Source organism: Pogoniulus pusillus, chromosome 1 (genome assembly GCF_015220805.1).
Source record: "Pogoniulus pusillus isolate bPogPus1 chromosome 1, bPogPus1.pri, whole genome shotgun sequence".
In the NCBI taxonomy this organism is placed as follows: domain Eukaryota; kingdom Metazoa; phylum Chordata; class Aves; order Piciformes; family Lybiidae; genus Pogoniulus; species Pogoniulus pusillus.
This window is the reverse complement of record NC_087264.1, coordinates 28,134,249-28,162,102: the sequence shown is the minus strand read 5'-3', so window position 1 is coordinate 28,162,102 and position 27,854 is coordinate 28,134,249. Positions and strand designations below refer to the sequence as shown.

Below are 27,854 nucleotides of genomic sequence, written 5' to 3'. Positions count from 1 at the left end.
ACACATCATCTTGGGAGACAGCTGCCCAGAGCAGGGGAAGATTTGTGAGCTACTGCTGTCTTTCACCTGCAAACCTCTCCCAGGCATCTACTCATGGCTCCTCAAGGTATGCAGTAGCAGTTTAGTTTTGTAGTTCCCAACTATAAGAAGATTTTGATTTGAGGCTCACAAATCAGTTTAATTCATTAATTTCTTAACGAATGAAGTGGAAATTACAGACAGAGGTGAAAGCAGGGTTTAGCCAACAAACAGGGCAAGGAAAAAACACTTTATGGCTCGTGTCCACTTGTAATTTACACAGCAGCAACTGTACTTGTATACCTAAACAGCAAAGTCTGTTAGGTGCCAAAACCAAAATCATCTTCCTAAGCAAAGCCTCATCCAGTGTCTGTTGCAAACTGGCTGAACTAGTGATCACCAACCAGTAGACATTGTCTACAGTGGTTGCAGCCACCATGGGGCAAAGAGCAGCCAAGAGATCACTCTTGGTGATCTCTTCAGAGACACTGGATAACTGGGAAGGCAAGTCCAGAGGCCTGAAAGACAAAACCATTGTGAAACCAGATCAAAAGGCATACAGAAGAGGGTAGAAGGTATTGAAAGGAAAAAAAAAAGGGTGGGCAGGGAAGGAAGGGAAGCAAAAATCTCAGATGAATGAGTTTAGACCCATTCCTCAGGGCTGAAATTACAGGGAGTGGTGTCTAAGCACTGATACTTTCAGAATCCATGAAGTTCCACCAATGCTTTCTGTAGGAGAGAGTACCTCTGCTGCACATGCACATGAGCATGTGGGTTACATACATTTCCAATTGTCACACAGATGAGAGAGGAAAAAAAAAAGAGTAAAAGCAAAGAGACTGCATAGAGAGGAAGAGGAGGGAGAAGGGGAAAGGTGAAGGAGAGAGTGGAGATGAGTACTGAAAAATGAAGGACCCAAGTACCACAGAAAAAGGGTTCATGTCTTCTGACATAAACTACTCCCACATATTTTCAGTCTTGAGTTCTAACATCACTGAGGGCAGAGGTAGCACTGCCCCTCAAACAAGACAAACTCCTTTCCCATCACCAGGGCCTTTTCCCACCCTCAGTGAATACAGAAGGATTACTCCACTTCAGCAGGAATACAAGTGGTCCTCAAAGCATCAGTGCAAAACTCACCACATCACTGTGTGTTGTGTACAGATTATCTGCCAGGCTTTCCAGAGCAAGCCACTTCACTGGCAGCTTGGAGGCACAGCCCTGACGGTAGTAGTCTCCACTGTAGATTTTCTTAGAAAGCCCAAAGTCTGCAACACTCACATTCATATTCTCATCCAACCTAAGGGAGAACATGTATGGGCTGTCTCAGGCCAAAATAACTCAACTCAAACCCAAAAGCTGTGTCCACAGAACTGAGGTATTTAGTTCACCCAGTATTACCCAGAGGATAACGATTTCATATACTTGATGACCACTGTGAAAGAGTTTAGTGGTGTCTAATTAGGTCCTTTGGACTAACAGGGAGATAGTTAGAAGTAAGGAAATGGCAATGCCCAGGTGGTCTCTTGTTACATATAATAAACTCTGATACTTTCTGCAGTTTCCAAGATTACCAGAGGACAGCTGTACTGCTCACTACTAAGGCCTGCACTGTGTATAGACAACAAAAAAAACCAGCTTTGGGCTGCTTGCCTAGACTGCCTATTATAACTGCTTAAAGTAGATCTGTAATATCTTCTTCTGCAGGCCTAGTTAATTGCCTGAATTGTTCTGTCACCCAATTAAGCCTAGGCATATTGGTAAGTAGTGCAGACGAAGCCCACAAAGATGTGATGCTCCCAGGCCTGGAGCTGCTTTATGCAGAGGATTTGTTGAAGTAGGCATTTGGCTTTCTCTGGAGGGAAGCCTGAGATGGTTAAGAATAGGAAATCAGTATGGGTTTCTTGTAAATGTCAAAGCAGGCTAACCCATGGTTTTTCATGATGATTATAAGCCCCTGCCTGTACACGTGGATGTTCAAATGCCTTTGGAAATCTGTGCCTCACTAAGGATTTCACGGGTTGCCGTGGGTTCGTTCAGAAGCGGACTCCTGTCTGCCAGAATGGGCTGCTTTTTACTTCCTTCTCAGGGAAGTGTCAGAATGGAAAGGATAGAAAAAGGACTTGTCTTCCCTTCAAAGCAGGCATGGCAATTTGGGGACAGGAACAGCAACATGGGATCACACAGTGTGTTCTGCATACAATTATTTCTAAAGGTAATTCTCCACAATCTTTCAGGGAAATTCTGCTTTTCTTACATTGTGATAATTAAGTCCTCAAAATAGATACAGGAAGTACAGACTTCAGGTTACAATGGAATTCCTTTCTCCTAACATGGCCAAAACCACGCTCTCCTATTGGTTACATTATGTTGTGGAACAAATAGCCCATGCTGACACACAGCCATTAGAGTGACTAATTTGAAACATATATTATAATCAACTCTGTCAAACTACATGTGGTGGAAAAGTTCCTTATAAACAAGGTTTATCTGAAAACTCAGGGGATGTTAGGAGTCACTCCCTGCTCCCAGGACTACCATTACCACCACACATGACCACTCCCATGACCATGGCTCCCCTATGCCTAGTGTCACTTATATGCAAGGCTCAGCATCTTCAGAGAGGGCCTGTCCCCATTTCTGTCACACAAAAGACTTCTCATCCCTCTGTCACACACTCTGGTCTTGCTTTTCTTCAAAAACCCCATGGGTCACTTACATGCAGTTCCGAGCTGCAAGGTCCCTGTGTATGAAATTTTTTGAGCTCAAGTACTCCATCCCACTGGCAATGTCAATCATGAACTTGAGGAGTGTCTGAACAGGCAAGTTCTGAAAGAAATAACAGTTTGAGCTCTACTTCTGCACAGTTCCAAGCACGTCTGGCAAAACTGCAAGATTTGCTGCTAGCTTACTGAGCAGGGATGGGGGATGCAGAATGGAGATGTTCCTCAACATGCATGGCATTAAGTATTTTAACATCACATCTCAACTTTCTCTGGTATTGAAATTCAACCATCTGCCAGTGCCTTTGTAAAACAGCCCTGAATTCATCTAAGTACATTCTCTGAAAGTCCACACTCTCCCAGAAGGAACTCTACAGTAAGACAGACTTACAAAAGGGTTTTCCCCAATCCGTGACATCAGCAGAAAAGCATGAAGGTCTCCATGCTTCATGAAGGGCAGGATCACCATGGGAATTGGGAGACGGCCCTTGGGACGGCTCCGCAGGCTGACTCCTAATGAGGACACACACAGCAAAGGGGTTTATTAATGTTTGTCAATATGTAAAGGGCGAGTGCCAGGAGGATGGAGCCAGGCTCTGCTCAGTGATGCCTGATGAGAGGACAAGGGGCAATGAGTGGAAGCTGAGGCACAGGAATTTTCATGTAAACGTGAGGAGGATTTTTTCACTGTGAGGGTGACAGAACACTGGAACAGGCTGCCAAGGAGGGTTTTGGAGTCTTTCTCTCTGGAGACATTCAAAACTTGCTGGATGTGTTCCAGAGAGATCTGGTGAAGGTGATCCTGCTTTGGCAGAGGAGTAGACTAGATGATCTTCTGAGGTCCCTTCCAGCCCCTACCATGCTATGATTCTGTATTTTAGCAAACAGATCAGTCCCTAGGGGAATCTTACAGGCTGCTGTATCTCCCCCTTACAAACCTGGAGGAAAAGGCACAGTTTGATCAGGTAGGTTCCATACTCCAAGTCCTTTTGCATGGCTTCATGCCAGGAGATGACCCTGTTTACTTCAGAGGCAGTACTAAGTGCCTCTCAACTCTCCTTGCAGGTTATATTTCTATCATCATTCCACACTGGACAGCCCCAAATTTCAGGAACTGTAGAGCAATCTCCACATTCTAAAAGTTACCTATGTTCCATAGCTCCCACCCACTAGTGTCTTGCTTCCTACTCAGTATTTTGGAAAGGCACATTCTTCCCTCCCTTTCTTTGTCTACCAACTCCTACCTGCCCACATTTGGCAGCAGTTTAGCTATATCTCGGCCAACCAAATGCTCTCTGCTGTGTTTGCAAACACCAAAGAAATGGCTTCAACAAGGAATGGTTGTTACTGGTGAGCGAGGGCAAATGTCACTAGCACTTACACACACACAACTCCCTTTCTGCCCAGGAAGGAGCAATGTTGATGTAATGCAGGACTCCAGGCAGCACAGAGGTGGCTGCAGCATCACTGTTGTGGGACAGCAGTGGGTGTGAACAGGCGAGGCTGTGAGGGATTGTGCAGGAACGGGAGGTGCCCTGTAGCACAAGCAGGAGCAGTGGCTTACCAATTAATTTAGTGACATGTGGGTGGTCAAACTCCTTCATGCAGGCAGCCTCTCGCAGGAACTCCTCGATGTCAGTCGAAGTAAAGATGTCCGCTGGAAAAAAAAGACTCTAAGTTTTCCTCCTTTGTAAGGGACTTCACAGAAACTGATAATCAGAAGCTTGTCCTCAGTGGGTCAGCAGATCTTTTCAGACTGACAGCTAGATGAGCCAGTTCACAACAAAGCAGAGCCTGGCACTTCCTCCTGAGATGGGCAGTAGTAAGCACACATCAGGAACAGCTGCTAAATTAGCTCTTGGCAGAGTTGCTGATTAGCAGCAATTTTCCTCAGTAACAACTTTCCTTGGAAGCCATGCAAATCATGTGTGAGTTAAAGACAGGAGAATGAATTAGATAAAAATATCAAAACTATGTGTCTGGGGGATGAGGAGTCACAAAAAATTAAAGGATATGTTGAAACTGAGGAGAGGGTCTGGAGCCCATGGCTGGAGTGGTAGACTTTGATAAATTAGGCATGAAAGATCAAAGCTTTTACATCTCTCAGGATGACTGAGTCTTCTAAGGTGCTGGAGTTAAGATTTCTTAACCACAGTACTGAAAAGCTTGGACCAAATTCAGCAGTGACATACAACAGCATAAATTTGCAAGAAGTTGTTTCTTGTTCCTATTAGTCCAGATTTGCAGAAGTCAATCCATGTAATCAAGAATTAGCCCAGTGGACCAATACCCTCACTGCTGCTGCTGAATTTAGCAGGAGTCCTCCAGTCTTGCTTTAAGATCAGACTCCGGAGTGTATGGGAGTCTTCACATAACTCACTGCAGGCAAGTAATTTGAATATGACTCAGACAAAAGCAGATTCCCTTTTTACAATCAGTGGAGAAAGGAGGTGCCTCTGGAGGGTGACAGCGAGTTCTCAAGTTAGCTGCCCGAAGGTAGACAGACTGACTACAGAAAAACTTGCAAACTAATTAGAGCTGTTGTTGAAACTGGTTAAAATGATGCAACTTAGCACCAACGTGGTACTAGAGTATTTAGCACAAACTGGTATTCTGTGGCAGCCAAACTGCGCTTCAGAGATAAGTGAGCGTGATTCTGCTTTGAGCCAGTTGTGCTTAATTTTTGGCTTGCAGGCAACAAGAGGGAAATAACATAGCTTAACACATATAAATATACTCACATGTGCACATGCTTGCTTTGGCTTACACCTATCTGTTAATTGCTTTTCTTGTTACAGAGTTCTGACTGATGAATGTGTTCATTGTCCTTGTCATGTACAGTCATCAAGTGACTAATCAGTGGGGAGTTAGGCTACTTAGTGAAGTCTGAATGGCTGAGATGAGTTAGCTTGTTGTTGCATTCAGCCCAAACACTCTTCTGTTTCTTCCAGGATATATGCTTGGAGGAATACTGTCTTTCACTGCTGAATTATTAGGGCAAAGCAGAACTGTCTGAGCTGTCTATGCCATGTGATGTGCTGCTGTGTTGAATCAAGCAATTCACAGATCCTCTATACACAGAAGCAGCTGTAGCTATGACTTTGGTTGCACTCACCACATGCTAGGTGTTGTACAAGCAACTAAGGTGAGATAGGTGCTTCCCTAAAGAGCTTCCACTACAAAAAGACTGACCTGAAAGGGATGGGACACAACATGGGTAAAGTGGTTGAGTAGGAAGCTCAGAGAGGAATCAGGGACTGTTTGCTGGAGAGCAGGGCAGATCTCCCACTTACCTTTCAGCATCTTCACTGCCACTTTCTGGAAAGAGCCATCACCTAGCTTCAGTAGTGCCTCTCGAACTGACCCAAACTCCCCTGTGAAATGACCACAGCAGGCTGTGAGGAAACAGCTTCTTGTGAATGAAGTGTGATTCACAGCAGGTTCACTCCAGAGGCTCAATGGCAAAGAAGCTAAATAATCCCAAGAAATGCAGATACCAGCTTCATTTTCCATTCTGCAGTTCCAGTCAGCAGCTTTGTGCATGTATGTGCCTTGAGGAGGCAGCACTGCTGTAGATAGAGGCTGTTGAGCTGGCAGCGCAGAAGGCAAAGCAAAACAAGAGGGAAAGAAAGCAGTCCCCTACCAGATGGACAGTGCAGAGTCGTGAGTACAGGCTGGGATCTCAGGCAGACATTTCTGGAGAAGCCATATCATGCGGGATGAGACTGAGCGAGGCTCTGCTCAGAGAGGGGGCTATTAGCTGGAACAGCAAGTGGATGGATTGGCTAAGGAAGCTCTCAGTGCTGACAGCCATCAAGAGCTGAGCAACGGTGCCAGAACTCAACATTTGAGACACAATCAGGCCTTCTCTCTTAAAACTCCAGGAACGACCTCTGTGAATCACTACTGTCCAGACAAAACACGGGATGCCTATCTGTGTGCGCATGATATGCTAATTCACAGGAGGAAGGGGAGATAAAGAGAAAATACAACTGGCTAAACCCTCTTGAAATTATTTTAGCCTGAAGTGGCTTTCCACCACAGCATAACAGCCTCTTTGCATTCACTTCAGCTCTAGATTTGCTCTCCCTCATTTTCTAACTGCTTGCCCCACCCAAAATCCATTAGCATGAGGAATTCTGGCGTGAAAAGAAGGAAGCAAACCATGGCACTCAAGACACCCACCCCAAAGTCTTCCTTTTTCCACTGACGTTTCACCAATGCCCTTCGCTACTGTACAGCACATGCTTATTTCACAATAACCACGAGAAGTGGATCTGACCACAAAAGAGGAAAATAGGAAGGAGCAACAGCATTTTGCCCTGCTTCCTTCCATATTGTGGAGCTGTTGCTCAGCTGCAGAGTCAGCACAGCCCAGGCTGATGCAGTCATGCCATCTTATATCCTGTATGCTGAGCATGGAAGTCGGGGGAATGGGGCTGACAACCCAGACCATATCCTTGCCAACTAACACACTCCCACCAAGGCCATCCTCAGGGGCCTCATTACAGCCAGCTTCCAGTGTGTTACCTGTCATGGGGACATCTCAGAAAGGCTGAAGCAAGACAACAGACACTGGCCAAGAGCTGACACTCATAGATGACACAGCTGCTTAATAACAGCATTGTTAAGCCCTCCAAGATCACTTCTGCAGGAAGGTGATCTTCCTGCTCTGGGAGAAACACATTTGTTCTAGGAGGGATGGAGCGGAAGAATGCTCCCAGTGGAAAAGGATCAAAGTAAACTGCCATACATCTAGCCTTATCAAGAAAAAAACACTTTAGCCTCCTTTTGGTTATAAGCCCTGACTTAGGCTTCTCTCTTAATTATGAGCCTTATCATTACATATTTTCACTGGTGAGGAGATTGTCTTTAGCCTGAGGAGTGGGGAATGATGATTCACTGCTGAGCACATCAGCCTGCCATTTGGAAAATCTAAATTCAAAACCATTTTTCACAGTTTCTGGGCCAGTCTTGTACCTAAAGTGAGAAGTACCCCACCTTTACTCTGTCCAACCCTCCTGACCTGAATACCTAAGAGAAAGGTTTGGACCACCTGTGTGGGATATCCACAGTCAGAAGAGCTCTTAAGGACCTGAACTAATAAGGACAAGTAACAGCAAAATTCAGTGCCAGTTTCAAACAGAATTACAGAATCAGGCAGGTTGGAAAAGACCTTCAAGATCATCAGTCCAACCTATCACCTAACACTTTCTAATTAACCAAACCATGGCACTAAGTACCTCATCCAGTCTCCTTTTAAACACCTCCAGGGATGGTGACTCCACCACCTTCCCTGGCAGCCCTTTCCAATGCCAATCACTCTTTCTGTGAAGAATTTCTTCCTAACATCCAGCCTGAACCTGCCCTGGTCCAGCTTAAGGCTGTATCCTCTTGTTCTGTCGCCGATTGCTTGGGAGAAGAGACCAACCCTCACCTGGCTACAACCTCCTTTCAGGTAGTTGTAGAGAGCAGTGAGGTCTCCCCTGAGCCTCCTCTTCTCCACACTGAACACCCCCAGCTCCCTCAGCCTCTCCTCACACGGCTGTGCTCCAGCCCTCTTCACCAGCCTTGGTGCCCTTCTCTGGACATGTTCAAGCACATCAACATCTTTCTTAAATTGAGGAGCCCAGAACTGGACCCAGTACTCAAGGTGTGGCCTAACCAGTGCCAAGTACAGGGGCAGAATGACTTCCCTGGTCCTGCTGGCCACACTATTCCTGAAACAGGCCAGGAAGCTGTGCTTCTATAAAAGACTAAATTAAAATCTGGTGTCAAATGACCCCAGATGTCAAGAATATGTGAAAGTGAATCAACATTTTTCCTGAGGGGTTGAAGCGTGAGATAGATCATCTCTGTCTCAGCCCATTTAATGCTTGATGCGTGCTTATGTAAATGGAAGGATTTCTGTAGTACCACTTTTTTACTTCAAAGAGCAGAAGTTTAATTGCACATTTCTTTGTTTAAATCTCTGAAAGGAATTCACACACCAGTGAATCATCAATACTTTGGAAAGCAGAGCACAGACTGCAGTTCGTGACTCTGCAGAGCCATATTACAGGAATGGCTCAGCCAATATCCTCTTAGTCATGCTAAACCTTTGAGAAGTTTTATCCCAGTGGAAGGGAAAGTTCCATTTAAATTGCTGTCTACAGGCAGAAGAAAATGGGCTGCTTGCAATTGTTTCTCCTTACTCAAAAGCAAAGCTAACACAAGTAGGCCTTTCAATGTAAAGCCTTGTTCATTTTAGGTTCTTACCCTTGCCCAACATTCTTCCCAATGTGAATTGCTGTTCCTGGATTAAGACATCTTTGAGCTTCGTCTTCAGCTCGTCACTGATCCCTATACTCTCCACTAGAAAAAACAAAACAAACAAAAAAACCTAGTGAAAGATTCAAATAAAGATTACTTAAATCTGTACTGGTGCCTGTGTAAGTATTCTGTCATACATCAAAAGTCACCAATTCTGATCTCCATCTCTGCTTTGATTCCCACATTGCAAGGAAGAAAACCTAAAAAAGATAGGTTCCCTTCCATGCCCTCCAGCCTCACCATAGACATGAGGCCAGTAACTTTCCAAGCACAAGAGAAAGTACCAACACTACTGAAAGGGAGAGGGTGTGATAACATTACCCTTAAACACATCAAGAGCAACAGGAACACACAACTATTGTAAATAACACTGAGAATGCAAAATCCAAATAGAAGGGACACTGATAAGACACTGGTTCATACAGCTGCATTTCAGCTGATGGCACTGCACCAGTCTTCTATGACTGGCAGTAATGCAAAGTCCAGTGACTTATGGTCATAGATTTAATGGAAACTTCTAAAGGCAGGGGAACAAAGTCAAAGGATGGCTGAAGCGCCCTCCTAACATGGCCATACAGTGTTGCTACAGAGGCATGCCCATGCTGAACCAGAAGACAGAAACAGATCATCTTAAATCTGGCCATTCCTGGGTGGGAGTCAATTGCCTCTTAGAGAAGTTACTAATCCAAGACAGATGAATTGGTTCATGCTCATAGCACACCGACTTTAAAGTGCACTGTTAATGCAGTCCAGCCGTGTTTGCCTCACTGTTGTATAATGATACAGTCGAAGGAGTCTCTGTGGTGTGAAACTGGGACAGGGGAGTGGTGAATCTATACCTTGTGCTAACATAAACAATGACTGCAGTTGTAATTAGCAAGTGCTGTGATTGGTATGGCAGCAGCAGTTCTGGCCTTTCTCCTCTGCCATCCACAGTATCAAAGCTTCCTTGTAAATTAATCCCATGTTCTTGATGCACATACATCAGTTTCAGGGAGAGCAGAGACATCAGTACATGCATGAACACAGCTTCCCAGGAAGAACAGCTCTAGTCAGTTTACTTACATGTTGCTTCAATGAGTTCTGGGCCCTCCCTGTTGAAAGACCTGGCAGCTCTGAAATGGACTGCTGGATCCACTCTGCCAACCACACTACCAAAGGCATGGCTAGAAGGCAAAGAAGACACACAGGGCCATGATCGCATGTGCGGCTCACTTCTAAAAGGTTATGTTGAGAGCACAGATGATTTCTCCCCCCTTGCCATACAGATCCTAAAAGCTGCTTTCTTGAAGTGAGTGGAGAGGAGGAATGATGGAGTTATGCGGTCTTGTTGATAGGAGCCTTCCAAAAGAAAAGTAATCACTTGTTCTGAGTGCCTGGGAGAAGCTGCAGGTTGGGGCAGGTTTCAAGAGTCACACAAACAAAGGTGCTGCTTGTGAGTGGGAGGTCTGGGAGACTCTGAAAAGACTGGAAACCTTCCTTGCAGCAGGAAACAACCAACAGCTAAGTGTCAGAGGTGATAGAAAGGAGCTCTGAAAGTTCAGAGCTGCTATACTGAAAACCAGTATGGGATAAATGGGCCCACCTCATAAGAAAACAGAAACTGATTCATCTGTGGATCTCTCTTCTCTTCAAACCTCTTAAACACCAGTGCCAAGGATTTAGAGAATTACCTTAATCTAGTTTATATTTGTGTATTCTAACAAAGCCCAGCTATTGACATAAGAGTTTTTTTCTACTGTATTTTCAGTGTTCTCATTTTGAAGAAAAGCTAGAGCACTTTCCTGATGGACTCTAATTCAGTGTGACTCCCCCTCCCCCCAAAAAAAAACCTAAACAGCAATAACAACCCCCCCCCCAAAAAACAGTTATCTAAAAGAACATGCCAAAAGCACTCAATCTACAGTGACTTCTGAAAAAATAACTGCATCAGAAACAATGTTAGTGGAGAAATAAAAGATCTCTCTAACCAGCACAGGAGAACCTCCCTTACCCGAAGCGAGTTTCCTTTCTTCTTTTTCGAAGGAGAATAAGAGCCAGGGCAACAGCTGTGACCAGAGCTGTGAGAATGCCCAGTGCCACAGGAACCCAGGACGTCCCATAAGGAGGTTGTCTCTGGCCACCTAGACAATGGAGAACACACCAGTAAGGAAACAGAAGGCTGTCAACAGTGACCAGACCGTACTGGGCTATCTCTTCTGTTTGATTGTAAATGGAGAAGCCATGCTGCTGGATCTGGGGTACACAGTGGCTCTTTGTACAGCGGAATTTGGCATAAACAGCTACTCAGTCAATCCCCGGTGAAACTAGCTGTTTCACACAGCACAGGCAGAGCACATGCATCCACTTATCAGAACTTCATTCTCACTCTGAGCCTCAAGAAAGTCAAAGGTGCTGCTTCACGTTATACTGCTTGACACAGGCTCATGATCTGTGGCACCTTAAACTAGAGTCTCAAAACAAAAAGGTTGCTTAATACGAGCATTTTCTGTGCAGGTTTCACCTCGTCCTGTTCAAGGCAGGCAGCAGAACCTTGACCAGGCTACATCATGCTGCCTGAATGCCACTCAGATATAACATTTTGAGAGACAATAGAAAAAGGCAATTGACTCATGGCAATCTGGTTGAAAAATATTTATATTCACCCTCTTACCACCCCCTTGCAAAGGGAAGCACTCTGTGGGACTTGGTATTGGCTGTAACTTTTCAGCGTCTCTCTACTAAGGAAAGGGTGAACTACAGAAAGTGCCCTGTGGGTCAAGAAATAAGTTAGCCAGCATGCAAGTTTCCATCCTGGTCTAACATTTGCTCGCAGAATATATGTATTATATATATATTTTTGACTGCAAACTTTCTACAGAAGAAGCAGAGATGCTGCTGCCAATCTAAATAAGCTGCCAGGGAAGGAAGATAAGCACTATGGTTATGAATAAAAGAGTATTATCTATACTTGGATTAATTTATCTGTTTGCCAATTCCCTGAGAGATCATAGAATCAACCAGGCTGGAAGAGACCTCTGAGATCATCCAGTTCAACCTATCATCCAGCCCTATCATTAAAGATTAAATGGAAATCTGAAGGGGTTTATTACCATTTAGGATGCTCCTCATATCTCCAAATTGTTTAAGAGCAAACGAGTACAGGTAACAGGTCCCTGAAGAACCTCCATCTTCACGCTCACTCACTCACCCTCAGCAGTTGACTGCGCTTTACAGGAAGCTGAGGAAGAATCACCTCTGGTGACGTAAGTAATTCCATTATGTCACGACAGAGTAAGTAAACCTGTCCTTAAAATAGATGTTAGGTTAATGGCTTGAGATATGGATGAACCTCTACATAGGTAGATGTACACGAGGAGGAGTCAGATGTCCTTACTGGCAGAGTGCTGGCACACAAAAGGCTCCTAAGGCTTGATTACATCGTTGAGCCTTACCACTTAACTTTTCAAAGCAGCAATGTTAGTCTAATAAACAGGTAGAGCTTAAGGAAACAGAGCTCTGCCTACTGAGGAAGCAGACTAGTACTCCTCCATTTAAATCATCAGAGCTTTAGAACCTATTTTCTTCTTTGTATTTCTCAGTCAGTGGTTTCCACGCTCTTTCCCAACCCAAGAAGGCTTTACAGGCTCTAGGTTTTAGGATACTCCCTCTTGCTGCACCTTTTGACCTGGCATTAAAGGCTGCTTCTAATGAGGGAGAGGGATCAGGAACAGAAATGGAATGAAAATACAAAGTAAGGTAACTCCAACCCTCTCTACTATTCTCAAGCCAATCACTTGAGTTGTTCCTGCCAAACGATCAGGGTAAAAACAATTAACAACCCTGCTGTAAAAGGTCCTGTCTGATGGTTAATGATAAGGTTTCCTTCCCCCTCTGGCGAGACAAACTTCTCTTGGTCTGTTTTTCTAGTCTCTCTCTGCTAGTTGGCCTGCTGAGAGAGCAGAGGTTTAGCTTACCTTTGGAGGGGGTGTCTCTAGAAGGAGAAGAGATGCAAACAAAACTAAAATAAATTGTTCTCCCTGCTTCTAAACTGATAGGAATCAGGAGTCCATCTCACAGTTTATAGCAGATGTGTCAGAAATAGAGGAGGAAAAGCAGTTTCAACATTCATTTCTGTCCCACAGATCATTGCCTCCCACTCATGCCACTGAGCCAGAGAAGATGGCTGCAGCTTAAGTATTGACTGAGCTGCCTCTCCTCCCCCAACTCTGTCTCTCCCATCTCCTGCTCTGCCTTTTCCAAGTGGCATATGACTTAAGACTGCACAAGGCAGAGAGGAGACAGTGCTATTAAACAAGCATTTTGGAGCACTCTGAACACCTTTTATTTCTGTAGTGGTTTCTGTATCACAAAGATATGCAAAGAACAAAAATCAAGAGTCTTTCACATGCAATCATAAAGATTACAGATGAGGAGAAAGCTAGTAGACCATTCTGCTCCTCTCTTTGGAATGAAAGAGAAGAGGTTTCTGCTGAGAAAGTTTCTGAACATATTAAAATAATCTTCATTAATAGCGCAGAAGATCTCTGCATAAACAGGGTGGAGCTCTTGCTAGCTTTGCTATGATGACAAATACAACTTAAAGTTTATACAAGCTTAGTCATCTTTACTGCCACTCTGGGAGCTGCTCAGAAACCACCCCTGGCATTTCTCATATAAAGCAACTAGTGCCAGTTTGCTATTTTGGGAAAGGAAGCAACTTGTATTTTCTATGAGGCCTGAAACAAAACTGCAGTCTTTCTGCAGCTCTGCTGCTTAAGGCTCGTCAGTGTTCCCACAGTGAAGCTTGATTTCCAGCCAATAGCGCTTGTGAAGAAATATACATGCTTCCAGAGTGCATTTCACCAAAACAAGCACCACTCCTAACACTACTCTTCTTTGAAGTGGTTTCTAAAAAGAAAACATCCTGAACTTCCAGGATTATCCCATTCCAGCTCCTTGTAAAATGCAAACTGTACACATTTCTTGGGGCTTCCTGCCAGTGCTGGTCATTTCCCAAAGGGATCTTCGAGTCCTTTCCGATACTTTGCCCTGTATCTGCATGCCACAAAAAAACACTCTGAGCAAAACACCAAGAAAAGAAAATGATGGAGTCAGTGCCCAGCTTCTAGTGCAGTCAGCTCTGACCTCTGCAGTCTTCATTCTGCTTTAAGTAATTTGAGGGCTGTGATCCCACACACTGTGTTCACACAGAACCCTCAGTACTGACTTTATCACAGGAACTGTGCATGCCAGAGGGCCCTTCGGAGTAACGTGCACGTCAAAAACAGCATTAAATGCACTATTGCAAGTAAGGCGACAGCTACCTCCTGGTCACTCTGCCCCGACTCCCCATCTCTTGCTTGTCAGGAAACCCCAATCTAGGTTCCCCTTGCCACCCTTGTATGTGGAGGGATCAGTGTCCATGTGATTCCTCACAAGACATGTGGAGTGGGAAGAAATCATTTGCAGGTGGGTCAGCATCAGAGCTTAGATTGCTGCCTCATTCTGCCACAGGTACTGCAGACTGTGGACTTGGAGTCTCCACCTCAGGAGACTCTGGGGTTTTTGCTGAAGTCTCACTAGAGACTCCTCAGGAGATTGTGGGATTTTTGCACCAACTTCTTATCACCAGACACGATTTTTATTTGGAACACCTTCCTCTTAGTTGTTTTACAGAAGAAATAAGAAATGCTGCCAGGGAACAAAGACAAACAAGCAGCATTCTTCTCACCCTTTTACATATCTACCCATATAAGATCCTGTCCTTCTCCACAGCTTGACTCCCATTTCCCATTCACAGTGAAAAAGGCAGCAAGAAAACCAGTGTAGCTGAGCCTAACTGTGCTCTATCATTGCAAATGCACTCCATGTGTGAATGTTTTCTGCTCCCAAACAACTCTTCCACATGGTCCAGATTGCACAGTACAGCTTGTGTACCATCATCTCCCATTCCTACCAGTAACTCTTTCTCATGGAGAGTGCTAATATACATACGTTCAGCAATACACATACATTCAGTACTATCATTACAAACCCACGTGACCATCGTTTCAATCAGGCTCAAATAAAACTTGCCAGGAATGGCTTCAAATTAAATCAAAGAATCTATGTTAGAGGAGTTTTCTGTTCCATTTACACTTGTAAATATGTGCGGCTTAAAGCTGAGATGAAGGATTTAAAATCTTTATTTGCACCTTTTCTGTTGTGTCTCCTCTTGCCCTGCTCTGCAGGAAAATCACAGCAAAAGCCTGTTAAAGATTACAGAGTAGTGCCCAGGAGCTGGCTTGTTTATACTAGCTCTTTAAATATTATTTACTTCTATCCTGCTTGATGAAGTGTGCTGTTGTATAAAAAGCCATGTGGCTCAGTCAGCTGCAAGCACTGAAAGGACAAGAGACAGAAAAACAGTCCCAGCACTTCTGACTTTTTTTCCCCCAAAGTGAAGGAAAAGCAGTAGACACTCACCCATGACCTCTTGGGCTTCGAGCAGGAAGATGTCACTCCAGGGCCCACATCCTGCAGAGTTCAGCACACACACCCTGATGATGAGGTCCTTGAGAGGATTCCATGTTGTGAGATTAGCTTTTGTCTCCTGTACAATCATCTCCCCCTGAAAGCAAATGGCAACAAACTGTAATCTGTCTTGAAAGGAATCCAGTCTGAAACTCCATCTTTAAAACCAAAGCCTTACTATGTACTTCACTGGTGCTATAGCAAGGGCTGGCAGCTCTGACTCCTGGGACCTAGTCTCAGTTCTGCCACTTAACTTGGGCTGCCGTCTTGGGTTTCTGTTCTCAAAAATTGCTAGTAGTTTCCCAGGGCTTAGGGAAGGCAGGAGGTTGAATGATTTCCTCCTCTGACATCCTTCCACCAAAGCTGCTATAGAAATTATGTTCTTTTCTGCTATCCACCTCTTTTTTGTGGCTTAAAGATGTGCTAACATACTTGCAAAGCATCTGACAGTTTTAATGCAAGGAAGGAGTTTGTCTGTTTTAACTTGTTGACCAAATCTCAAATAGCATCTGAATTTTATGACAAATTTTCACTTTCAGGATGACAATGCCAATATATTTTCAGTCATTTTGTGGATCTTCACGCACACCATTTGGCTGCCACCACTGACACATTGTAAAGTCAATCGGACTCCAAAATTTTGTCACTCAAAGTCAATGATGCTGACATGCTATGAAATAGGTCATGTAAAAAGGGAAATAAGTCTCTTTTCCCTCTAGCTGTCTATTATTACAGGCTTGTTCAGCATTAATAAGCACTAACACACATAAAGAAGCAAGAAACCATAAGAAATGCTGTGAACTTCAAAGGCAGATAGATACCTGGGAAAGGTCAATGCTGACAAACAAATAAAAGGCCTTCTCCCTTGACAGTGGCCTTTCAACTCCCAAGGCACAGTAAATGAAACCAAAGAATCCATAACCTTCTTTCTGTGATTTAAAGGATAGCTCATTTGCTTGTTGAACACACCTTTGCTGCTAGGATTTGGAAAGCCAAGTCCTAGCACAACAGTCACACAAAAGCCCAGACCCTGAACTATCTGAGCTGCATTTGGGACAGCACTAGAAAGAGGCAAGACAAATTAAGTTCTTTCTATGTTACCCTTGCTGTACAAGAGCAGCAGAGATGGATCTGTCCACAGATAAGTATTTAAGTCAAGGAATGCTGCATATGCCAGGAGGGGAGAGAAGCCAGATACTGAGGAGTTGTTGCAAATCAGAACAGATCCATTTGCACAAAAGCAGTGCCAGCTAATCTAGTGCCCTGGTATGGGGTGAAGGACCCTAATGCTATGAGGAACATTTTCCAGCTCTGTGCTCGATGGCTCAGCTCCCTTCTTGATCTGTTACCTGAGTTATGTTATCCTGAATCCACTCCAGCCGGTATCCCAGGACATTTTCTTTCAGCACATCTGGAGCCACACCTTCCCATTCCAAAATCAGACCAGGATCTCTTTGGATAACATGGATATTTTGTGGGGAGCTGCTTGGAGCTGAAAGCAGAGGACAGAACATAAGAATTCTGTTCAGGAAAGCAGAGCATCATCCATGCTGAAAATGGCTGAATAGATAAGTTTCACCCTCTCTCCTGGGATCAGTCAGAAAAGAGAGAGTGTGGAAAGAGAACAACTTCTGCGAGACACCAGCACTGTGATTGCTTCAAGCGGAGAACATGAGGCTGGTCAATGTCTCTTGTGCCCAGCGTGCAGAAGCCCTGTGGCCGGTTCAACCTGTGTGCATCCCTGCAATTGATCACACCTGACTGCATATTATTCTTTTACCCTTGGAGAGCCCCAGAGCAGACAAGCAATCTGACAGTACAGCATTTCCTGCATTTCAGAATTAGCAAGGAGGAGTTCAGTAGTTTATCACGGTCTTATTTTCTTCAGATTCAGAACTGCTTTCCTGGTTTTGTCTGCTATTTGCTTACCAAGCTCCAGGGTCTGGAAATAAACCCTGTCAGTGAAAGCAGAGCTGCCCATCTCATTGCTGCACTGCACACGAACACTGTAGTTGGTGGAATGCTTCAGGCCTTGCACGCTGTAGGCAAACGGTGGCACTGGGGCGACTTCAGTGGAGACCACCTGGTCATCTGGTGACTCAGCTACCTGCACCAAGAATGAAATGGGGAAGACTATTACCATAGGCCATATGACTAAGCTCCATAAGGATAAGAATCCATTTTGTGGTTAGTTTAGGAACGTATAAAAGGCAGACATGGTACCAGTGGTGTTTAAAATACTGAAAAGGGAGTTGTCGAACTAAGCAACGCAAGTCAGGCCTTTATTTGGTCTAAGTGACATCACTCTCCTCACTCCAACAGTACAATTTTCCACCAGCTGAAAACATGGCACAATATTGTAAGACACTTTCTTACACAATTCTACAGTTGATTAGTATTTCCTTCAAGGAAAATTAAATGTGCTTGTTGCTTTGAGCGCTACCGGCTAGCTTCTGAGGCCATCAAAACTGGTAGATCACCTTCCCTGTTGCCCAGTGCCAACTTTTTCCTCAACTGCTTTCTCAGAATTCTGTGTATTTGAGTTTTGTAGTGGATTAAGGATGTGGTGGACACCGGTGGCTCAGTTAACAAAAGCGTTCCACGTTGAAGTGAATGTTAACATTATCTGATATCACTGCGCGCTTTTAACGCACAAACAGGTTTGGTGCTCCTGCTTTTTTACTGACAACAGCAGAAATCACTGCACAGCTCCCAGGCTCGGCCTGTCTTTCCTCTCAAGTGCACATAAAATGGCAAAGCTGGGAGCAAAAGCGAGCTGTACTGACAGAAGTGAAACACTCATGTGGATTTTTTATAGTAGTCTTCCTCCCTTCCTCCTTACCCTTCTGCTTGCTCTCACACGCTTTTGGCCCACTGATTTATGCGGCCAATAAAAAGAAGAATCTCAAGTTCCCTTAATAGCATGTTACTGCCACTACCAGCATCATCCAAAGCAGGGGAAAAAAATAAGCATACTTTTGTGTAAAACCCTCTCAGTTTGATGTGTTTCTGCTCAGCACTCTGAGAGGCCAATACTCTTACATCTGCCTCCTTTATGCCCTGGAACATGGGTTGTGTTAACAGTCAAACACAGCAATTCTCTACCCCAGGAGCAATCTGTCTGAAAATGGTGCTTTTGGGACACACGCTGCAGCTCCCAAGTGTCTGAAAACCATGGCCAAGTTTCAGTCCCTCTCTTTCTAGTGCGAGTGCAGTAGTGGGGAGCCAGCAGCATATGCATTTTCACACGGAAATGTGGGTCAACGTTTCTCAGTGTCACACACAGAGGAAGCACAGCTCACTCTCAGTGCAGGGTTACCGCCAAGTTACCCTGCTCCCGAGTCCTAACGCAGGAACTTTGTCCTCCCCAAATAGAACAGAAAAGGCTTTAAAAAAAAAAAAAGGGGGGGGGGGGGGGGGGCTGGGATGAGAGACTGCTGAGTGGACAGAAACTGAGCTGCTCCGATTCGGCCTCTTTTTCACATGTCCCATCCCCCTCACCCCTGTTCCTGCCAAAAGTGAGAGAGGGAACTCGGAACCCGGAGTGATTAGCATTGCAGCATGCAAGCCAGAAAGAATAGGCTGTTCCAACTGGAGATAACTTGCATTGTAAAACGGAGGAAGAAAATCATTTTTAACCTCGAACAAGAACAGAAACAGCAACAAAACAAGAACAGAAGTGGTGACAAAACACAGAGACTGAGGCCAGCTATATTCAGGCACTCTTTCTGCCAGTGAGTTTAAACAAGATGATGGCTGCTTTTATTAATGAAAGGCAATAAACATCAGAGCATGAAATCTCTGATTTCCTCCTCAAATAAAAAGGACTGCAAGTAGATTTGCTAAATCTGCTTCCAACATACTTTGTGTCTATAATCCTCCTCTACATAGTGGGCAGCACCCCACAGAAATTCCACTCCAGTTCACACTGCTGCTGTAATCAGGTAGGGAAAGGTAGGAGTCAAACATTAACACCGGGCAGGTAAATTCAAAGGGAATGTGCCTAGCTGTGCTTGCACAGCCCACTTTTTGAACCACCTTTTCCTTCTGACACTCAATTGCCAGCTCTTTGATCTGACTTTACAGTTCAGTGTGTGATGCTAGAAACTGTATTTTTGCTCCCAGGAACCTAAAGATGCTGTCTAGTTTTTCAGAGATGTTGAGTACTCAGGAGCCAGTAGAGCTACAGGATGATACTATCCTTCTTTTGCTGGGCAGAAGTGGTCTTTGGCAATTGATCTTTGACCTATCAAGACTTGTGAGGCAAGGCTTAAAATTACCGAGTCATGCAAATATGCTTGACTTTGTATCAAAAAACCCAGTCTGTCTCCTGCCTCCAACATTCTCACCTATCCTGTACCACATCCTATATTTTGCAACCTCCAGCTTGGGCTCACCAGAATACCCCAGATCCCAGCATTTTCTCTGGTACCACAAAGCACAAGACTCAAGTGGCAGGGGAGTCACAGGACACTGCACTAGAACAAGCTACCACAGGCAAACTTCTTCACACTAGCAGAAAGGATGTATAAGCACCTTGCAGCTACTCGAGGGCACTTCCCACGGTGTGGCAAGTGCTTTGTGTGCTGTAATACTTTGCAGGGAGTAGCTGCACAGAGCAACAGATGTGATAACATGCCAGGAGAGAGAATGGGCCCAGTCTCATATTCAGTTAGGCACTTCATGCCTTGTCCTTTTGTACTTAGATATGCCTCGAGTTAAGCTTCTATATTTTCATACTATGGAATAAGAATTTGAACAGCACCACAAACCAGTCAGGAGGGCAAAAGATGGACCAAAACCATGTCATGGCTCAAGGGAGTCCCACTCTTCATGCAGAGCAGGCAACAATCTAGAGGGGCTGTACCTGAAGAGTGCAAGAATGGAGGGGTGCACGGCCATCGAATCCTGGCACCCAGACCACGCTGGCATTGCTGCTGGTGACCTGGCTCACAGTTACATTGAGAGGCGGGAGAGGCATGGCTGCAAAGGAGACAAAGAGACCTTTCAGTATACGCAGAACTGAGCAGGTATTCACATGGAAATGGCAGAGCCTTGAGGCTAGGAATTATCCATTGAAATCACTAACAGAATCGGTACAGTATCACATCTTAAGAGAGTGTCTCCGACTGTTGTGAACAAAACTATCACAGCGAACAAAGCTTTGGCATCCATTCTTTAACAGTCCAGCACACTTGCTCGATGCATACAGGCAGCACTTATCTCTGTGATAGCAATGCCACCTTCACTACTCAGCCCCCCTCCCTTGCAATGCAGGGCCCCCGCCTTGCACACACAATTGCCTGTGGACCTCCATTGTAAAGTAAATTAGGGCTTTCAAATCTCTCCCCTGCCTCTCAGTTCAGTCCCCGAAACCACCTCCGTCAGTATCAGTCCAAAGGTGGTTTGCTGCAGTGACCCAAATATCCTGCAACTGGATTTGCAGCAGAATGCTCCTTTTATGTGGTGAAAGCTCTGCCTTCAGGTGTCCATTTCAACCGTCCCTAAAACATCCTGGGACACAGCCTGCTCTGCAAGCCTGGCCCCCTTCAGACCTGAGATGACTTAACTCAGAAAGCACTGTGTTGCAAGTGAGGCTACATGTCTCAGACCACAACAGAAATTAAGGACAGAGCCAAGAACAACATCAGAAGTCTTAAAAGGCCCTGTTAACCGGGTGTTTGTGCTTCCTACCAGCACCAAAGCACTGCCCCTCTATTGCTCGGACCAGACACCTCCATCACAGCAGGAGCTTTGTGTATGTTGGCACAGTAACCTGAGATATTTGGCTTCCTTTTAAGAGTCTCAATGCTTCCCTTTGCCTTCTTTTTTCCACTCACAGCCAATTCCACATAGGTACTTCCCACTGTTACAAATACACCCCATACCATATCTTTTTTGCTCCCACGTCTGTTTTTATTTAGGCACCTGACTCCTTAAAAATTGCCAGCTTCGTGAATACTAACCTCTCTCCTGACCTTTCCCTCGTTTTAAAAAGCCCTACACTGCTGCCATGAGTAATACTTTTCCTGCAGCATCTCAAGAAATTGTACCCTTGGGTACAGTTTTGAAAATCCAATGGTTCTTGGGATAAGACTGCCTACAGACTGAATTTTCCACCCCTCCCGAGATGCATACAGTAGAAAAATAACTGCAAACCAGGGTTACTCCAGGTGCACGTTCTGCTCTGCCACAGAGCTCATTTTTCTCTCAGCACCCCGAGGACACCCACGGTATTGTCTTCAGCATCTCCACAGGGCCATCTTGAAGAAGAAACGCATAGAACCAAAGCCCTCCCCACCCCGGGTCTCTACAGAGGGCCTAAAAAGGCAGAGGCAGGGACGAGATAGTGCCACAGATTAACCCTATAAAGGCTTTGTTATCTGGTTAACTAGTTACCAGAACCCAGTGCATGGGGCTGCTACCTAGATAAGAACTAAGAACAGTGAGTGCGAGTAGGAGGTGGGGCAGCAGAAAACCAGTCTGGGGTGGAAGAGGGGCAGTGAGTACTTTGCCTTTCAGTGTAAGCTCTCCATGAGTTAACAGACTCTGTTGCCTTTTGGTTTCTTTCCCTTTTGATGTTGGACATTCGGGTTTGTAAGCTCTCTGGGGAGACAAAGGCTTGCTATCAGCGCTTACTTAGCTAACATTGAAACACTGCCCTTACTTGAGTCTTGTAAACACACTCCCAAGTTTTGGTTTTAGCAACGTGTAATTTCCAACACTAGATAGCATGCCCAAAGGAGGGACTGGCTGGCTATACCATCAGTGAGAATAAATCATTAACTGCTAACACTTCCACTCTGCCGTGGAAACAGCTACTGGAAGAGTCAGCTTGCAGACTCCCCTAACAGCATTCTGTAGAAGGGACAGATGTGTTTCCCCATCACCCTTTGGGAAATAACTTTGGCTGGCTGTTTCCTGCTGCACTTTGGAACATGGGATACAACCCTAAAATTCTTGGCAGCATATACAGAGGAGAGCAAAGCCAGCCCAAAAACAGGACCTTGAGTGTTAACATAATGAGACTTAACTTCCTCTGTGCTTCTAGAGTGGCTGGAACAATGGGGTTTTGTACGGGGCCAGGGACCCTGGGCTACAACAACAGTAATTTTCTGCTTGGAGTACACCCAGCACATTGTGGGCACTAGAGAGAATAGATAATGAACAACAACGGCAGCAAATAGGAAGAAATGTTAACAGTTTGTAAATGCCCTAGCAAAAACATTTGCCTCTGGAAACACAGGAGAAACAAATTGTTTAATAAATTGTAGAAGGACTTGAGTCCTCCCGAGCAAGATGGATCTGTGTAAGAGGGGAAGGCCCCGATCATGCACATACAGACTACTACTCCCCAGAGTAATTTTACTGAAGGCTACATATTCATAAGATCAAAAAATAAACTAACATTTTCTGAGCCTGCTCCTGTTCCTGGACACATCCATGTTAGGAGCTTTAATTTTAACAAGGGCTGTACCAGACCTTCAAAGTTTTGATCTTTACAAGATCCTTATCACTTCCCTAAGTTTAATACCTCAAAGATATGTCTGAAAGAGTAGTTACACAGTTAGAGCTTTTATGACTTCAGCACTGGACTTGCTATTTAAAACCTGATTTTTATCCCCAGGGCATGTCACATACATCTGTCAAACCGTTTAAGCTCGTTCCTCCTCATCTCTACAATGTGCGTGCACACAAGTGCGTGATGGTGATGTGAACCTCACAGATATGTTGTGTGGATCCATTAGCTGATGACTGATCCCTACAGAGAGTGCTTAGGCTAAATGTAATTGCTGGGAAATTCAAGAATTCCAAGGCTCTTACCCCATCATCCTATTAATGGTTTTAAAATAGTATCTGTGTTAACACTTAAAAAAAGCTTGCTTATGCTAAGTGGTATTTAAACTTAGAGCCTGATGAGATTTTCTTCTTTTTTAAAGTGTTCATAGCTTCGTCAACTGGATTCTATCCCAGAATAAAAATATCTGGGGAAGATACACTCCACAACAGCCAATCCCCTTGTGTAAACAAGCCTTTAAGGCAGCAACTCCAAACGTTTTTAAATTAAGTTATAAATCTTACAAGGCCAGCACACTGCATTCTTGGCATAGCAGCAACCACAATGTCCTGAAGAAAAATACACTGCAAGAGCAGCTGATCTACAGCTGGAATTTAAGCTACTCTTTAATGACTGTTAGTTAATACAACTCTGAACTCTGATTTGCTCTTGTTTGTGCTGAGCACTAAGCTACTACTTGGAACAAATGATTTTTGTGACATGCCTCTGCTGGAACTGATAATCATGCCATCTAATGCACATTAAAGCATGACTAAAAATTCAAATGCAGAAGCATCTCCACACGAAGAGGAGGGGAAAAGCTGATTGCTCTGATTATCCCTCCCATTTCACTCATCTGGAGGAACAGAGAAAACGTGACATCAACTTAGGGGCCCTGAAATGACAACTGGTCATGCACAGGCTAGGAATTAATTATTTTTAGTGAGCAAATAATGAAAAATAGGAATAAATCCATTAGCACAGTGTGGATGAGCAGAGCTTACTGGCCACTGAGAATCACCTTCCCTGTCTTTTCAGCACTTAATGCCATGCCAGAAGTAATGGTCTCTTCAGCTCTAACAAGACCCCATCTATCTTCAAGAAGGAAAGATTTCCCCAGCTACAGATTTATATCCAGCTTCATCTCTCACAAACAATTCAGCTGCTCTGCCTCTCTCCTTTTCAAGAGAAAGCCCCTATTTGACATCACATTTCCACTCCTGGATCAGATGTGGTTTATCTTCCACAGCCTGGGAGACAGCCCTGCACAGCAAGTGGGAACTGCTGTTAGAGCACAAAGGGGTTTGGCTGCTGAGAGCTCCAACCGGTGCTGGTTGCTGGCATCTTTGAGACAATCGCTTGCATTAAGGAGCCCTCATTTCCCTCCCCAGAGAGCAAACCCAAGTCCCCTGCCCATTATTTTGTACTCTCTCACCTTTAATTTGAACAGTGGCTGTCCGAGATGAAGACAATCCCTTTATGTTGTGAGCTTCACAGGAGAAAACTGTACTTTGATTAATACCTGGAGATCAGCCAAGAAAAGGGAAGGAAACACAAAACAGCTATATAATCCAGCTTCAACCTTCAGCAGCATTTCAAATGTGTGGCATCCAGCTCAAGCTGTACAGGCAATTGGAGGGCTGAGCTGGGTGCCAATCAAAGGCACGTGGAATTCAATGCAATTAATGTGCTAAACAAATTTTTAATGGACAGAGTTGTGGGAATGTAGAAAAGCTTCAAGGGAAGCTTCAGAAAGGACTGAAAAAGAAGAATGAAAAGAAGGCAGAACAGTAGCTCTGAGTGCTCAGTTAGTACAGGTCCACTTCTCACATTCTGGTGAGCATATTCGGAGCAAGGATCCTGGCTGACGTCTGGCTGCTCCAAGACGCATATAGGTATTGCTAATTAATCAGAACTAAGACAGCTCTGCAAAGCTGCCTGGAGAAGCACTTGACCTGGCCCTAATTTGCCTCACAGGGCTCAGAGAAAAGGTAAGGACTGACATACTATGGGCATGTAATTTAGGAGGAAAAAAGGATTTCAGAGCTGCATGGAGCAGCTTGTCTTTGCCCATTCATTCATCTCCCAAATCCTGGACTAATGACATTCAAAGAAGGTATAATGGAAGAGGAGGGCCTGAAAAAAACGAAAGCATGAAGTATTTCAGCTTCCTCCACTCACCCCAGTGAATTAAATGAAAATGCTGCCAGCAGGCTGAAAGCCAGGGAGCAGTGTAGCACCTGACATAGTAGGAATGTCCCAAAGACAGAACCAAACACAGCCCTGCCCTGAGGAAAACAACACACCACAAACCAAGATCTCTTTGCTCTCTAGCACCATTGCCAGCACTGCATTCCAAATACAACGATCCTGCTACCTTTTGCTGACCTCGTTTGCTTTCTAGTCCATGCTTTACTTTCTCCAGAATCTGAAAGTTTCTTAGCTAGCAACACTTGTCTTCTTACCGACTTTTATTGACGTGCTTTAGCAATCTGACCACGCAGCTTGTGTCTTGATACATTTCTTACTATTGCAAAGACAAGATCTGCCCAAGAGACATCTGAAAGAATGCTGAAAGGGGCAAAGAAAGGTGCTGGTGACTTTTATATATATATAATAGCAATTCATCTGGAGAATCACTAGGAGCAGATACCCTTCTTCAGGCCTCTGTGTCTCTGACTCACAGAAGTTCTGTGAAGCACCATGAGATGAGGTCAGTGGAGAAAGGGAGAATTATTTTTTATTGCCTTTCCCCTCTCAACTATCAGTCTCTTCGGTTTCCATTTCACCAGGCAGATTATATCTTAAGGGAGCAGTTTTCATTTCTAACTTGAAGCAGCACCAAGTGGCTATGTAAGAGAGGGAGTGAAAGATAAAACCATTGCAAATCACAAACCATGTTTTGATTTGCATATAAATTAGGTTATAAGGGAAGGCTTAATAGGATTGGCCATCAAAGGATGGCCAAAGATGTACAGAAAGAAACTCCCCCTGGGTGTAACTGTATTTACACTCATGAAGAGGCTCCAGAAATGCTTTTTCATTGTAAAACCTTTTCTTTCTAAATAGCTAGTTCAACTGTGATTCAGGACTGCTGAGAATAATAAAAAAACAGCAGCAAAGAACAAGTAACACAAAGCTGTTGGACAACTAACTCAGATCAAGTCGTCTTTAAGAAGTAATTTCAAGAGTAGCTGCAGTCAGGTTCCGGTAGAGATATACCTCACTTCCCTGAAAGTGGGCTCAAGAAACACCTCGACACCTACTGGCTCCCAAGTTCTTCAGATGGAGCTTCTGGGGAAGGCAGCCTTTCCACCATGCACCTAGTGCCTGCTCTGGGGCAAACCCTGGTCTCTGAGGATACCAACCAGCCCACCCCAGAACCACTACAACTTCTCTAAAAGTGTCAAACAATTATGTGAGGTGGTCAGGTTTTAACAATAACAGCACCCATTGAGCCTGCAAGAGAGAGAGGGGAGGGAAAAGAGAGGAAAGCAGCGTGTAATAGGCTGAGCACAGAAAGAAGATGTGGCACCTGTGAATACTTTGAGACTTCCAAGCCAAATGTCATCAGAGGCACTTAATCATGAGCACCCTTCCCAGGCTAGAAACACAGAAGAGGTACACACAATGTACCATCTCTCCAGTAGCATCTTTACCAAAGTCCCAGACCTGTTCAAGCTCTGAAAGAACTTGGGTGCCTCCAGCCAACAGAAAGACAAAGATTAGCGATCCGCCCTTGAGATGCTCTGCCTTTGTATGCGATTGTGACCTTTCAACCTTCAATGTACACTCAAAGATCACTCTCACTGTGTGGCTACCCCACGCCACTAGACTATCAGAAGAGTTCTCCTCTCATTTTCTGATGCTCAAAGCGATTCCCTGCATTTGCAGCAGCCTTACCTGACACATTTAAGATGGAGGGAGAGATGTCTGGATGCCCCACTCTAGTGTCTCCCATCCACCAGACAATTGTCACTGGTTCAGGGGGACCAACAGCAGCACAGGTCATATGAAATGGGACATTAGGGGACACAGACACATCCTCAGGTTCCACAGTAAAGTAGGGTACACCTAGAAAAGCAACAGACAAGTGATAACAACTGGAGAGACTTCTTCTGTCTTCTACTTCCAGTAATACCAGTGCCCAACACAGGACACCCATCTACCCTGCCCCTATGCCTGGTCCAAGCTCTTCACAACAACCATGGGTCAGGCATGCTGGATCACCTCAAGGCATGAATGTGTGCATACTCCCACTAGAAGAGGACGGAGACAAGAGTACTTTCTGTCCAAAACGCCTTTGAAAAGCCTTCAAGACTCCCCTATGAAGTAGCTTTCAGTGGCAGTATTTGCCCTGTCTTCCAGCTGGAGAGACCAGAGTTTAAAGAGGCAACAGTCAGTAACTTCAGTGGCAGCAGACACCACGTTAAAGATACCTAATCCAGCTGCAGATACTTCTTACCATACATTAAAAACTGAAGCTTGTGAATGTGTTGAAATAGCAGCTGTAACAAACCCATGAATGAGGAAAGAATCCTCCCAGTGGGAGAATGGGATCATTTGCAATGCTCTCTCCACAACTTAATTGACAGGAGCTGCCTTCCAGCATGCTCCAACACCACACAAACCACGCTGCCTTGGAGTTGGAAGTAATTTGTTTCAGAGCTGAAGGCTACCCATAGACAGAAGTCTCCATAAGAATCAGTTCACCACTGTGGAAAGACTCCTGCTCAGTACAACAGGCC

General features: G+C 44.7%; 1 protein-coding gene across 3 annotated transcripts in view; it reads right to left on the bottom strand.

Annotated features, from left to right (window-relative positions):
* The window catches only part of TYRO3 (TYRO3 protein tyrosine kinase), a 43,155-nt gene that overhangs the window by 5,418 nt on the left and 9,883 nt on the right, over nucleotides 1-27,854 (bottom strand). For 2 of the 3 annotated variants that reach the window (XM_064146101.1, XM_064146105.1), the window contains 12 exons: nucleotides 20,416-20,531; nucleotides 17,478-17,655; nucleotides 16,898-17,040; nucleotides 15,501-15,645; nucleotides 11,047-11,176; nucleotides 10,119-10,219; nucleotides 9,000-9,095; nucleotides 6,035-6,115; nucleotides 4,306-4,398; nucleotides 3,133-3,254; nucleotides 2,738-2,847; nucleotides 1,159-1,318 (listed from right to left, as the gene is read on the bottom strand). In XM_064146101.1, the coding sequence (XP_064002171.1) occupies nucleotides 1,159-1,318; nucleotides 2,738-2,847; nucleotides 3,133-3,254; nucleotides 4,306-4,398; nucleotides 6,035-6,115; nucleotides 9,000-9,095; nucleotides 10,119-10,219; nucleotides 11,047-11,176; nucleotides 15,501-15,645; nucleotides 16,898-17,040; nucleotides 17,478-17,655; nucleotides 20,416-20,531 (1,475 nt within the window). Of the gene's footprint in view, nucleotides 1-1,158; nucleotides 1,319-2,737; nucleotides 2,848-3,132; nucleotides 3,255-4,305; nucleotides 4,399-6,034; nucleotides 6,116-8,999; nucleotides 9,096-10,118; nucleotides 10,220-11,046; nucleotides 11,177-15,500; nucleotides 15,646-16,897; nucleotides 17,041-17,477; nucleotides 17,656-20,415; nucleotides 20,532-24,541; nucleotides 24,629-27,009; nucleotides 27,181-27,854 lie in introns of all 3 variants that reach the window. The other variant, XM_064146096.1, reaches the window with a different exon arrangement.